Here is a 15137-nt window from a genome sequence, read left to right on the forward strand (position 1 = left end):
ACACTTTGGGCCTGTGTATGAAGCCCTAATAACAGTTTTACAGAAAAGTTGATTTAGCTTAACATGGGCCCTTTAATGGATGTTAAAGGCCTGTTTAAAGAAGTATTTTTACTTATATTTGATTGCGCTGTGAATGCGCTTCAGATACTCATACATCACACAAGTCGTACCTATATATTCTTTATGTCCATTGGTTTTCCATTAGATATGAGTTTATGCATTTTTTGATTTGTTTTCAAAATTTTTTTTTATTAGTTAATGAAAACATCATTATATTTTAATATAGTTTTGGTTCATTATTAGTCACAGTCTAGTTATTGTCACTTAAAAATGCAGTTGACAAAAACTATGATGAAAATGAACACTGGTTGGTGGAGACGGTGCAGTAATGGATGAATGAAAAGAGGGATTAGAGGGAGGAGGAGGAGGAGGAGGAGGAGGATGAAGTCAGCGATGAGAGAAACACAAACACACACTCAGAGAGGGAGAGGAGCGACTTAAGGAGGAGGAGAGGGTTTAGTCCAAACACAGGGACACTCTGAGAGGCAACTGCTCCGCTTTCATTGATCACTTAATAATCCTGACTGTGCTGCTGATGTTTAGAGATAGAAAAGCTGAAGGAGCCAAAGAATCACTCTCTGGTTCTTATCGTCCACTGGAGCAGTAGTGGTCGAGCTGTAAAGGGATTTTTTCCTCTGATAGCAGTGCTGATCTTCTTCACTAAGAGGGTTAGTAGGCCACTGGGACACGCTGGTGAACAGGTAAGGATTCAAACTCACACACATTAGCTCAGAGTACTGGTTTTTCCTCTCTGACCTCACTGCTGGCTCTTTAAAATGGAATCTCTGGGAGGACTGAGTGATGCTTTAGGAACTATTCATGACTGGGCAGTTACTGATTGGTTAGTGGGCTGGTTTTGATGATTTTCAACAAGTTTCTGAATAGTGTTTATATTGTAGTTATAGCTTATATTGATTTTAAGAACAGTTCACTGTTAGTTTTCACTGGTTTCAGGATAGTTATCTTTTATTGGTGTTGTGAGATGATTTTGATGTTTATTGGACAGTTTATGAGTAGTTTTCCAGGCTTCAGGGTACTGTATTATATTGTCAGGTTCTCGAGTTGTGTGGATGGGTCCTGTCTTTATTTTTGCTAATTCAAATATTTGATCTTTTGAGTGCCAGTTTTGGTCCTGTTGGGATTTTTGTATTTTTTGCCGAATCTCAGCTTAGTTTGTGGTTCATGGGTCCAGTTGGTCCAGTTTTTTTTTTTTTACATTGTGGTTTTGGTCTAATACTCTTCATGGTTGTTGTGCGTCTTTGGTGTGGTTTTGTGTCTTTTCTGTGTATTCATCTTTTCTTTTGTAACTTTTGTCATTTATTTTTTGAACACATTTTACAATTTTTGACGGCTTTCTTTTGTGGCTTTTAAAGTCATTTTTGTTATTTCGTGGTCATTTTTTGTGTTTTTGTAGTCACTTGTCGACAGTTTAGGCCACGCTTCACTATAACATCAATAACCTGTTGCCTTTTTGTTGACATTTTTGTGTTTTTACAGTTTTGTTGTCATTATTTTGGTCTCTTTGGTGTCTGACTATGGTATGGACTAGTTTAGCAGAAGCTTGGCCTATTTTTTAATTTTTCTATGAGCTGGTTTTAAAATGGACTTAATGGATTCTGAGTAGTTTGATTACATTTTACAGTATTTAATTTGGACACACTTTGGACTAGTTTAGCAGCAATTTTTTTTTTTTACTTGTTTTTAACATTTATCATCGATTTTAATGAATAGTTTTCCCTGATTACATGGTATTGATTTGGCCATAACTTTGGCCTGATTTATATGCTGTCTATGAACTAGCTTTAAGCACATTTTTATAGTTTTTGGACTAGTTTGATAATAGTTTAACTGTAGTTTATTTTGACTAACTTTAAACTAGGTTAACAGCATTTCTTTACTCGTTTGTTACTTGTTTTGAGAGGGTTTTTTTTTTTTTTTTTTTTAAGATGCTTTTTGGACCCATTTTTGAATGACTTTCAATTATTTTGGACTGGTTAGTTGTTGGGTTTATGATGTTTTAAATAGTTTTTTAGACAGGTTTAATAATAGTTTTCCATTTTCTGTGTTTTGTTTGTACTAACTTAGGATTTTTGTTTTTAGCAGAAAGTTTTTTTTACTGGTTTTGATCTTATTTGATGTTAAAAATGGAATTAAAAAGTGACAATACTTACTGCATGAGAGTAAACCAGTTAACTCTTTACCCCTCTTCTAATCAAAGCTACAAACTCACATGTTCTAAGCTGCATTCTCTCATATGTTTCTTGATTTTTCTTACTTTATTGCATCATATTAGTACGGTTTTATCACACTGTAAAGTGTTCTTCAGGCTGGTGAAAAGTGTCTTGAAATAAAATGTATTATATTATTATTCTCTCTTACTGTGGGGACATTGAATGGAATCGATCTCCTGGTTTTTAATGTGAGCTCTCAACAAAGAACAAAACCACAAGGATTGTTGAGTATGAATCCATCAGATTTAATGTAGATGAAGCTCTTAAGGTCTGATTCAATGTATTTATCAGTCTAATTAGACAATTTTAACTGATAATTTGGCCAAAAAAAAAAAAACAGTTTTGGAAGGAATATGAAACAGCCACTGCACAGACTGTCGGACCCCTGAGACGTGGCCCTCGCTGGAAGTGAGGATTAATCAAACTAGGTAAAAGTAGTGACAGACGTTCCTCAGGAGATTCAGTTTGGATCCTTCCTGAGCAGGATTAACTTCAAACATGGGTGGTGCACAGATGGGAGTCAGGATTAACACTGAGGCGTTCACTAACTAACCAACACCAGTTTTAACCAACGTTTCCAACACTTTTATATCAAGGGGCCACAAAAATCCAATTTAATCTGATCCAAGGGCCACAACATCAAAATTCATGTCAGCATTCAGAATAACTACCAATCTCATCAATAATACAAGAAATAATAGTCTGTATATTTTTGTCACCATTCTGTGTTTTTCTTGTTTGTTTACTTTTATTTTTTTATTTTGTTTACGTTTCGTGTATTTCATGTTGTGTATTTTTATTTTGCATGTCAAGTGGCATGTGGTCTTTATGTGCATTTGTTATTGTTTTGTGTGGTTTTGGAGTCATTTTTGTTGTTCTTTTGTATGTTTTTCTGTATATCTGGAGTCAGAGCACTACATTAGACTGATGAGAACCTCATGTTGCCCATGTCTGGAACAACTGTTTCCAGACGTTATAACAGGATCTACATCAGGATGAGTGAGGCACAAAAGTCTCAGAATCAGATCAGAATCAGAATCAGAATCAGAATCATCTTTATTCGCCAAGTGTATGTTGTACACACGAGGAATTTGACTCGGTCAACTGTGCTCTCTCCAATAGTGAAAACATTCAATAATAAACAATCAACTAGAAAAGATGATAATAAGTATAACCATAAGTATAAATATAAACAGTAGTTAGACTAGAATGTGCAAACTTGATAAAATAACAAGATAATAATAACAATAATAATAATAGTATAAAAAAATAAAAAAATAAATAAAAAATAAAAATAAAAAAAATAAAAATAAAAAAATAAGATAAAAAGAAGGAAAATAATAGAAAAGAAAGATAATAATAAAATATAATAATATTAAAAGGAAAATAGTGCAGTAGAGCATTGATAAGTAGTGCAGGAGAACATTTAAATTAAAGGTATGTACATGAACATTCTCAGTGTCAGATTGTTTGGTTCCAGATTAGTTAAATCAATTTATTATTTTCTGAAAAATGAATGGAAAGAAAAGTATGGTATGGATAATTATGAGGTAGGATCACAGTGACAGTGTGAGGATCCACCTGGGAATGCTGGTCTGGTTCCACTCCAGTGGATGATTGATGACGGTTAGGTTTTCTCTCCGTCAGCGTCTCCTCTAGGATTCTAACATCTCCAAAGTCATTTTAACTTTTTAAACATATTATTGTCCTTAAAAACATTAATACGAGGCGAGAGAATGTCTCTCTGAGATATTTGTGATGATTAGTCATTTATATTAACTCCAGTTTGCATGAAGTGGGAGGAGCCATTTGATCTTCTCCAAAGAGCTACAAATCCACAGGCCATGTTAACTGATGACTGACGTCTGAGCACAACAGACGTGTACTTCCAAGTTTCCCAAAATGCATTTGGAACCTACGATTAAAAAACCTGAAGCACACTGAGGTTAAATATATAAACTAAATAGTCTGTTGTTTCACTGTCTTTGAAAGTTCTGACAGCATTTGAAGCGAGAATGTGACCATGTAGAATATCAACATGTGATCATTTGATCCATAAAACGTGCGTAAACACATTTCATTCCGACATTTCGGAGATTCCATATTGGCCGCCTCTGTGCTACTGACGAAACTTTCGGTTTAACTTCAAAACAAGAGCCCTACTTACAGAAAAAACTAATGTGAGACAAGACGAGATGCTTTTGTTTTGAAAAGGCGATGTTTGATTACAAGCTTGAAACCAAACCCAGGACGATTTTGCATTCTCTTTTAACTTCTCGACAATCTGTAAAACGTGTATATATAATAATAAATAATAATAATAGACATTCCCTGATGACTGTCCACAGACGCCAAAGATGAAGACGAGCCATCCGTCACCTCGTAGTTAATCAGCAGAGTAACCAATTGCGTTTTGGTTACTCTGCTTAAGTAAGTCTATTTTAGTATTGCAAAAGTGACATCACCACATTTTCATTTCATAGCAAAGTTTTGTATTATAATGATACTTTTATGTACAGTAGGTGTAATAAATACTTAAAATGTAATAGTTGTAATACAATAAATAGAACAGATAAACACCAACACATACAGGTAGTTCAATACATAATAAAGACAAGTAATATTTTTGTTCACATTTATTACAGGTTACTGTGTGAGGGCCATGCAGCAGAATAAACTGATATTTTGTATTTTGAAAGACGTGACCTCAGGAAGGATTCAGGTTGTCCAGATCAACCATAGATAACCTCATGGATGGGGGAGGGTGCTTGAAGTCCTGGTTTTCCTTTACTGGTTGGCAAGCGTCACATCCTACATGCTATGACATGGTCCACAAGACCACCAAACCCTTCCACGGGATTTTCAGGATGACCATCTGCTTCTCCAACAACACTAAGCTGCAGAAAACTGGGGCTGGTTTTGAACAGTTCTCAGGCGCCCCAGCTTTCAAGAGGGTATCAGGTAGTATCGATGGGTGCCATGCGTGCATAGAGCCACCTGGAAGGAAACTTGTCCATTCTGTGACCACAGGGGTCACTTCCTGGATGCCGTTGTGGGTTTTCCTGGCAGTATCCATGATGCTCGGGTGCTTAGAAGCATCCCTTTTTTTACCCACCTCCAGGCTGGCATCTGAATGGCGATGGTGGGTACCTTTGCCTTTACAATAAATCTGCTCACCCCAGTCCCTGAGCCTGTCCAGAATGCTGTTGAGGCGAGGTACAATGCCAGACTGTCCAGGGCCAGGTGTGTGGTGAAGAGGGCATTTGGTGTCCTTAAGACCAGGTGGTGGTCCATCTTCCTGAAGGCCCTGATTGTGAAGGTGGACTTTGTACCCGAGGCCATCGTTGCCTGTCTTTTCCTGCACAACCTCAGCATCAGGAATGGAGACATTTTGAGCCAGTAGTTGTAGAGACTTGGAGGCTCCTGTGCCAGTCCAGCAATCTGGGGACAAACTCAGGGACCACCTTGCTGCTGCTGCTGCAGTGTCTGCCCCCCACACTGTCCCTGTGCTGAGAAAACACCATCATTGTTAATTGTTTCTTAGGCGACTGTTGATTTTCAGCCTCATTCAAAGCCTGTAAATAGTTTTAAGTTTGTTCCCATTATTTTTTCCCACATTCTCTGTAAATAGTTTGCTAATTTCTGCATTTTTGATCCTGTTATATCATCCCACAATATTAATACTATAGCTTATAATTCCAATCGTTTCATAATGTATGTTTGAGATATTGGTTATAATATATTAGACAACAGGTCATTTGTTTGGAAAAGAGGAATTCTTCAAGTGCTGAAATAGAGTAACAACAGCACTGGGACTTTTTACAGACATGATTAGGGGTGTCCCGATCCGATATCGGGCAGATATTAGCCTGAAGACAAATATCGGATATCAGATAGAAATTTCTGGATTTTCAAATTTTTAATTTTTTTTTTCAATTAATTTTGTGTTGATTTTATTCAATTGTAGAATACTGTAGATACTATGTTGAAGGTTAAAAATTATGTAACTAATTGCTTAATAATAAATGGGTCAGTTTTTCTCATCCCTACTGTTGCTGACTATTGTTCTCTGTTTGACTAACATCACTAGATCAAGCCTTTTCTAACATTCCACACTACAAAATAAGTAATTATTATTCTTTTACTAAAGAGAGAGAAAAATAAAATTCAAAAATAAAAATAAAAACAAGTATGTATGATTCATGCTGATATCAGATCAATATCGGTACTGGCCGATACGCAAGGCTGCAATATCGGTATCATATTTGAAATGAAAAGGTTGTATCTTGACATCCCTAGACATGATTACTCCACTGTTATGGCATTCTAATAACCGTTTATGTGTTGCCTGGCAACAGCCTCATCTTTCTTCCAGTTGTGGAACTATTTGTATTTGGCGCAGCAAAATAAATGATTAAATGAACAAGTCATAATTTCTTGTTGCTTAATACTGTTGATGAATAAAATGTGGTTGTAGAACTGCTGTATAAGAGGTAAATATCACGCATGAGGTCATGCTGAATATACAGTAAGCACAACAGCATGACCTTGTGTGCCATTGCTTAATTACTCTGTTCCCAAAGTGAGGTAAGCAAATTTCCATAGGGGGCTATGTGAATAAAAAAAATGTGACAGCATTGGAAACTAGCAGTCAGGAGCCTCCATGCATTTCCACAAATTACACATTGGCCTCTGTAAGACGACCTCTTAATGGTGACAGAAACAATCTTATCAAAAAAGTGCAAATATGACAAGAGCTACAATGCTTTGCGCTAGCCAAACGTGCCGTCACGACTTTGATGCCGTTTGCCACTACGTACTAGTGTGAAAGTAGATTTTCAGCTCTGACAAACATGAATACTAAAGACTTTGCGTGGAGAGAGTTTTTAGATTTCAGCCAAACATTGCACTTGTGCACATCCTCTCAACCAAACCCTTCTCATTAAAGTTGTATTTCACAGTTTCAGGGTGATGAGTATGTTGTATCACTAATATATGCACAGCTTAATTTGCAAATTTTGACCTGCACTTATTCGACAGCAGTGTCTTTTATTGAGTTGAAATGACTAGAAATGTCATTGTACACACTATAAAATACTGTAAAAACAAAGCGCGAGTGAGGAAAAAAGAGAAAAATCAGGCGGCGCCCACGCTACATCTAAACTTTGATTTTGCGCTAAAATCATTTCTCTGTCAGCTTGGAAGATGGTAGAAAAAGGCAAAAAGAAAAAAGGCAGTTGGATTGAAAGAGCTTTTTTAAGTCAATAAGTGAAGATGAGCCTGAGGTAAAGGTTGTTTCTGTGGAAATCGCGGCAGACAGCAGCCGTTAGCGTAGCGAGTAGCAGCACCTGTAGCAAAGATGCTAATGCAGGAGATCCTGCCTCCAACAGATGGGACACAGGAGGAGAACTATCCAAGGACATGAGGAGGATTCAGGGACAGAGAGAAGGAGAAAGTTCTGGTATGGACACTGACAGCAGGAACGTTTGAACAGTGGCTCAGTTCAAAGCTAAGATAAGCTGCTACTCTAGGTTTATGAAAGACAAGGCAGTGAAACATGAAAAAAAAAAAAAGTTGTGAGGATACAAAGTTCTCCATGGTTGTTTACGTAAGCACATATTTTGTTTCATATATTTATTGCAGGTTTTTGTATTTTGAAAGTTCAGTGACCTTTGTGATGAGAGTGGTTAAATTAGCGGTGGTTTTGCGCTGTCCTTGGTGCTGAAACGTGGAAGATTTGACAGCTGTCACTCAAGAGTGGATGCGCTCCGTAACGGGCGATTGTCCGTGCTTCTTTAAGGCTGATTCATCATTCTTTTATTAAACATTTAGGTTAATTGGTTGGTTGTGTTCACATGATATTTTTGGCTCATTTAGTTTGCAAAAAGTGCTTTAAATTTGTTTTATTCCGTGACATTTTTGTCTCTCTCTTACTGCCGTAACAACATACGGCCGGTGTTCCGGGACCTGATACTTTACAAATTAAGCACTGGGTATATGTTCAATCAACCAGCGTGATTTATTTGACCAAAAAAAAAAATGATTGTTCCTCACTGAAAATGCCAGAAGGCTAATTAATTAAATAAACCAAGTGATAATTCTGAATAAGATGTTTTATTGTTTATTATTCTTTTTTAATGATATATTATTCCTCAACGGGTTATGTAACATTCAGGAACACATTTTACTGTAGGGTTACATTGTATATGGCATTACATTATTATGTGTTTTAAGTGTGCAGGAGTAGGGAGTACATGGATTCAGGTTAAATGTCTGAAGGGGGACGGGACTGTGGCCTAATTAAATTGATGAACACAACAGCTGATTGCATTAACATTATTTTATTAAACAGAATGTGCATCAACATGTATCAAACAGGACTAAATAAACAACAAAAACTCTAACAGTGAATATTAAATCATTTCTTGACTAAAGATTCTATGAGTGCCATCATTCTCTCCTCCCTTTTTCTGCTTTCATTCTCTCTGGCCTCTCCCTCCCTGGCTCTGCTATCCATCCACTCTCTCCACTCTCGTTCTCTCCTCTCCATGTATCGTCTTTCCTCTTCCCGTCTTTCTCTCTCTCTTCTCTCTTCTCTCTCCTCTGCTCTCTTTTCTCTCTGCTCCTCTCTCTCCTCCATCTCCCTCAAAAAGGCCAGTAGATCCACATCCTTCTTTTCTCTTCTTTTAGAGGAGAAACCACAGCTGCCACCGCTGAGGTGATGAGGTTTGGCGCGGCTATACTTCATCACCTCATCCATGGCATCAAACCACTTCCAAGTGGCAGCAGTCGTCTCTCCTCCCTCTGTGCTAACCTCTGTCCTTGGTGCCTTCAGTTCCTAGCAAACGGCACAATGGTTCATTGTTAACGATCACAGAGCGTACGTGTTCATTCTGGTTGTAAACTGTGGACAAACTGAAAGACTATAAATCCAAACTATTGTGTTTTGAACTAACCTTGTATTTTTGTTTGAGGTTTTCCCATTTCTTTTTGGCCCAACCCGCCTCCACTTTGCCCTCCAGGTGGTGGTCCTTGATGAACGTCCTAAACATGACAGGATTGGAACAGGAAAAGTGGCCTTTGTTTCAATATATTCTCTGTGATTATTAATGAGAAAAGTCAAAGCAAGGCAAATTATTTGCTTAGCGCTTTTAGAAAATACTGTACTACTTTCCTTTTATTTTTCACTGTCAAAAGAATCTCTTGACAAACTATTCAAAACAATGCAATTTAACTAAAAATAAATCTTGAAATAAATAAAGGAATAATACAAATGAAGAAGAAGCCTATTAATTTAAATTCTGGTTCTATAGTAAATAATGCAAAACTGTATAATAGTTCTTTTTCTTTTTAAAATTGCAACTGAAAATGGATTTTGTGCCTTAACAATTGGACTTTAAAAAAAAAAAACAGTCACTAGACTGTGATTACATCAGATATTTGTTTGGACCAGCAGAGGGCAGTTGGCATGCAGATATTCTTGCAGTGAAGAAGAGATGCTACGTGCTAGCACACAGAGCTAATAGAAAAACCTGACTTTAACAGATATTCACGTAATATTACAGATATTCTTTCGGTGCTAAAGTTGTAAGGAATCATTTATGAACATGTTTAAGAGTAGTAGGCGGCCAGAAAGAGAGTAGTAGGAGATTCCGCCCGCCGCCTACGCTTCTGGACAAGAGAAGGAGAAATAGACAGCCTCTGCTGTTTAAAAAAAGTACTGCGATTCAATTTTCAGGGTATCGATATGATCCGTGATACCTACGAATCGATTTTTAACTGCCTTACGATTAATCGTTACATCCCTAATTGTTACACAGGTATTGTTCAAATGTGTTGTTTTAACTGCACATGAGGTAGTTATCTCAAATATAAATTGAAAGCTTAAAACATTGCTGTCCAAAATACTAAATTACTGTATATCACTTTCTTTAGTCTTTAATTTTTCACATTTTAAAAACAAAAAAATTATAAATGTATCCAACAGGTTCCACTGCAAACCTGTTTGGAGCTCTTTGACTAAAAAAAAAGTGTACAGCAGTATTTAGTTTAGCAAATAAAGAAAATCACAGGGTTTGGGGTAAATGATATAATAATCTATAGGACAAACTAACAAAACATCTTAAACCACCAATAAAGTGTCCTGAGTTTTAAATTTCCTTGTGGTGCAAAAATATAAAAGGTCCAAATGCAGCAGCTTTGTAGATATTTAAATGTAAAAATATTATTCTAAAAATAACTTGCAACAGCTGACAGGACAAAAGCTAAAAGTCAAACATTCTACAGAAATAATAAAGTGCAGCATGTGTAACATCAAGTCAAAAGGTAATAACAGAATAAACATGACACAGGTTAGTTGTTCTCACACTTATTACAGTCACTTGCTCATTAGTGAAAGCTTTGTATTCATATCCAAAGCCATGAACTCCATCATTTTCCTCATAGTAACTTTGATTTTTTCACATAAAAAGCGCTCTCAGTGGACAACTGGCTCTGTTTACCGCTAGCTCTAGCATTAGCGTGACTACTATAGCTTCAAATGCTGCATACTGAGCGGTGTGGTGGTTTATTAAATGATGAATGAGGTAGAGTTCTGTTTGCAGCTCCACCAAGGCTTATTCCTGCGTTACAAGAATTACAAACTGCGATCATTGGCTCTCTTTCTTTGTGTAAAACTGCCAACATGCTGAGCTAACCGTGCTGTTGTTGTTATCCTGTGTAGCAGAGGCATGCGCAGCACGCAAATATTTTACAAATAGTAAAATAATGTAAGTGTCTATTTGTACGGTTGCCGTACAGACAACCCCCGGTGCTATTGGTACATTTACCAAAGTACATGTACGTAGCGTCTTAGGGTTAAGGGTTATAACCCTATATCGCAACAATTTTTAAAGTTAGAACTTTTAAAGTTAGGGTTAGAGTTACGGTTAGGTTTAGTCATAGTCACGTGACCTAAACCGGCCAATGAGGGGTGCTGCATATGGATAGAATGTTGGTATAGTGATACGGCAACCGTACGAATAGCTACTGCCTAAAAAAAAATAAAAAAATACAGAACTAAAAAGACATTTGTATGACAGGACTTTCTTACTTACTCAAAACCTTTCTGCGCCGCGTTTCTACGTCCCGTGAACAGGTATTCATTCTGAGACCGCCATATAATGAGGCGACATGTGTCCTCTTCAGTCCCTTTGGAAAACAACAATCATGTTCAGCATTATTATACAGCTTCATTTGACTATCATAGCAGGCCACTCAAATGGTACAGAAACCCACATAACCATAATTAAAATTAATCTACAGAGCCTGGCCTGAAAAATACGCTAAATGCATAATCATAATATACTTTAAAAAGACCAGAGATGTAGTGGGCAGACGTTATTTCCAGCATTATCTAGAGATGACATCACTTCTAGTATGATCTTGCAAAATAAAAATGATGAACTGTTTAATTTTATGTTTAGCTAAATTCTTTATCCACAAAAATAGAGTACTAAAATCATCCCACAAATGAATTGCTGTCTTCAACGAATTTTAACTTATATATGAAAACTTTAAACACTCTAAAAGATGTAAAAGCACAAAAAAAAATGATATTCTAAAAAAAAAAACAATGTCCCCACTGAACTAGATAAACAGAAATGCCATGAACTTTATTGTATATTACTTTTGTTATTTTTTTTTTAAATTTTATTATGATTATTATTTTTTGGCTCATCTTTTTGTTCTGAATGAATGACATTTTGGTTAATGTTTGCTTACTGTGCTTTCACTTTTTATGTGATTTTTCCCCCAGATATGTACGGACGAAATTCCCTGTTTTATTTTGTTTTCCATGGATTTTTTTTTTTTTTTACCAAATCAAAGCTTTTAGTTGATGTTCCCTTGGCAAGTTCTGGGTTTTGATGTTTTGTTGTAGATTGGAAAATGCCATGTTTGTTTATTTGTCAATTTAAAAAAAACGAAGAAGAAGAAAAAGCGAGCCTGCAGCTAGCTATTAGCAAGCAGCAGCACGTTGTGAAGCGTCTCACAAATCCCCTTAACGCATTTAAAAACTGCCTATTCCTTGAATCCGTGGGGTGTCAGGATGACCTTTTAACCACATAACATACAAATACACCAGAAACTTACATTTGTATTTATTTCCCTCTAACTGCTGGCTTGGACCGGCAAGATCCACCATCCCTTCTTCTTCTTCTTCTTTCATTTTGTGGCGGGTTGCAAACAGCTGTCAGGCGCATACCGCCACCTACCGTCCATGAGTATTACGTCTCTGACAGACCAAGTCTTTGTGCTGAAAAACCACATAATGAAATAAAAAGGCTATTGTGGAAAAGGACATTATGAAATAAAAATTAACTTTGTAAAAAACGGTTTTTTATTTAATAAAATCTTGGAAAATGAATAAAAAGTCATTATTTTAAGTATGACATTGTTAAAATAATCATTATGGAATATTTAATTATAATAAAATAATAATAATACGATATTAAAGAATAGTAAAACATATTTCATAATAATATTACCTTATTTTACAATTTAATTAATAATATGAGCATTGGTTAATATTAACAAATATTTGTCTGTTATTTATCAAAATGGTATTTAATTCAAAATGTTGTTTTTATTTATTTATTTATTTATTTATTTATTTATTTATTTATTTATTTATTAATCTTTTGGGCTTCCATAGAGCTCAGCTGGTTTTTAACAGCGCCTTAATGTGTGTTCTACATAATGGAGAACAATACAATGTCAAGTACAATGATGCAAAAAGTGTAGGTATATATATATATATATATATATATGGCTTTTCCTGATTTTTAACTGGCAATTAACATGTGATGACAGATCAGCTGACCAATGACGAAGACAATTATTGTCAGTGTTGCATGTTGTACAAACAAGCTAATGTTTTGTCTAGTAAATTTGGGCACTGCACTGTTGGAGTGAAACTGACTCTGTTTAAAGGTGCAGGCTGCAACTCTTATAAAAGTGACTTTTTGTCATATTTTCTAAAGCTGTCACTCTGTAAGGACAGCCATACATGAAACTAGTAGTTTGTGTGAAAAAAAAAAACAGGCTGCTGCAGTTCCCCCTGCTCCTCCTGCAGCCTTTGGCAGATTGCCAGAATACACAGCGACTAAGTAAAAAGAACCAATCAGAGCCAGGATGGTGTTTGATGGACTGTCTGACAGCTGCTGCTCACAGGCCCCGTCCTCTTCCAAGGCCTGAAGCGCCGTCATTTTTACAGTGTATGGTCTGGAGGAGTAGAAGATGGAATTAGCAACTTTTCTGCTTTAAAGGTAATTACTGCTGCTTGATTTACATTATGTTTGATTTGTAATTGTTACACTAGAACTCAGTGGTGCATGTGTTTGTTCATGTGTGCACAGCAGCCTCCGTTTGGGCTGCTGTAAGTGACACTGTGCTGTTGCTGCAGCTGAGGTTTGTGCACATAGAGAGAGAGAGAAGCGTTGCAGTAATATGCTTTTGACAGAGCATGTTATATTACTGTGATGTTGCTCTCGGACTAACGTTAGCTTGTTAGTTCCTCTGAGGGAGGGACTTTGGAAAGTTTGGAGGCAGGGCAAGAGAGCAGGGATCTGAGAGTTGCGGACTGCACCTTTAAAGCGTTCTGCACACCGCTGTACACTGCACATCTGTGGACAAAGTATAAAAAAGTGAGCCTTCAAAAAATACAAGTGGCCTATAATGATGCACTGAGAATACTGCTAAAAATGCCTAGAGGGACTAGTGCCAGAGAAATGTTTGTGACTGCCCGTGTGAACACTCTCCATGCTCCACTGAGACATCTAATGTATAGGTTTATCAGTCGGCTAAATGACTCAGAAAATAACATTGTTCTTGTACTGGTGAACATTACAAACAGTGCACGTCTCAGCTCTGGAAGCACTGGTATAAGTGCATTTTAAAATGTGACTGATTTTTTTATATGTGCTTTTGTGTTTGTTTGTTTGTATCTAATAATAATAATAATAATAATAATAATAATAATAGTAATTATCTGTATGCACACAAGAAAACATCTTAATCAAAATAATCACAGGCGTAAATCCATCAATGAAGTCACATAAGTCTAAGCTAGACTGACCATATCATGAATTTGCTCACAACTAGGGGTAGTCATACAGAGGCCTATGTGTCATTTGTGGCAATGCATGAAGGCCCCTGGCTGCTGGTCCATTTATGTATTCTAGTTTTCAATGTTGTGATGCTGTTTTTAATTTTTATTCACGTACCCTCTTATGACAATTTGAGCACAAAGGGGGGTACACGTACCCCGCTTTGGGAACCTATGGTTCTAAATGAAAGCAGTTTGAAACAAAGCCTGCATGTTCACAGCATAAGCCTTGCATGCTAATGAAATGACATTTCATCCATGCAAACATCAAAAACGTACATTATTCCTAAAGAACAACCCAAACTTTAGACAAAAATCGAGTAAAACTTTAAAGCCGACCGTCAAATAGGAGGAGTGAGATGGTGTGTGCAGCACTCAAGCACTCAGTGAGGCTGACTACGTCACTGTGGGTTTGTCTGTGTGTGCAGAGACACTTTCACTGAGCCTGAGTGTGTGTGACTGCTGTCTGTGCCTTTAGGATCACTGCCCTGCACACACACTCTCACACACACACACACACACACACACTGGACCACTTCAAAGAGCTAACAAGCACAACTCTACATCTACTGCACAGCTGGGCATTTGAAGACATTTCAGTCTGCTTTTAAAAAATAAAAGAAATCAAACTAAAAGAAAATAATTGAACTATAAAAGTAAAAAAAATTAATAAAATATAAACTAATAGAAAGTGAGTGCGT

At 36.6% G+C, this 15137-nt stretch overlaps 2 protein-coding genes across 3 annotated transcripts in view; one reads left to right on the top strand and one right to left on the bottom strand.

Moving 5' to 3' along the window:
• The first annotated feature begins 695 nt into the window (after positions 1-695).
• LOC114478780 (cadherin-12-like) overlaps positions 696-15137 on the top strand; it is a 35833-nt gene continuing 21391 nt past the window's right edge. The window contains exon 1 of the mRNA XM_028472059.1: positions 696-761. The gene's annotated coding sequence lies outside the window, so the exon portion shown is untranslated. The remainder of the gene's footprint in view (positions 762-15137) is intronic.
• On the bottom strand, positions 4915-12540 carry LOC114478779 (stress response protein nst1-like). Of its 2 annotated transcripts, none has more exons than XM_028472058.1 (4): positions 12423-12540; positions 11387-11480; positions 9248-9335; positions 4915-5800 (listed from the first exon to the last, which is right to left on the bottom strand). In XM_028472058.1, the coding sequence occupies exons 1-4, from the start codon at positions 12496-12498 to the stop codon at positions 5666-5668; spliced, it is 393 nt and encodes a 130-aa protein (XP_028327859.1). In that variant the 5' UTR covers positions 12499-12540; the 3' UTR covers positions 4915-5665. The 2 variants fall into 2 exon arrangements, with proteins under 2 accessions (XP_028327859.1, XP_028327858.1); XM_028472057.1 differs by lacking the exon at positions 4915-5800 and adding an exon at positions 8611-9129.

The sequence above is a fragment of the Gouania willdenowi genome, chromosome 17, assembly GCF_900634775.1.
Source record: "Gouania willdenowi chromosome 17, fGouWil2.1, whole genome shotgun sequence".
Lineage (NCBI taxonomy): Eukaryota > Metazoa > Chordata > Actinopteri > Blenniiformes > Gobiesocidae > Gouania > Gouania willdenowi.

Coding starts and splice junctions, on each gene's coding strand:
- LOC114478779 (XM_028472057.1), bottom strand. CDS start 12,498: ATGAAAGAAGAAGAAGAAGAAGGGATGGTGGATCTTGCCGGTCCAAGC. Junction 11,481..12,422: donor AGAGGGAAATAAATACAAAT/GTAAGTTTCTGG, acceptor TGTTTTCCAAAG/GGACTGAAGAGGACACATGT. Junction 9,130..9,247: donor ACCTCAAACAAAAATACAAG/GTTAGTTCAAAA, acceptor GCCGTTTGCTAG/GAACTGAAGGCACCAAGGAC.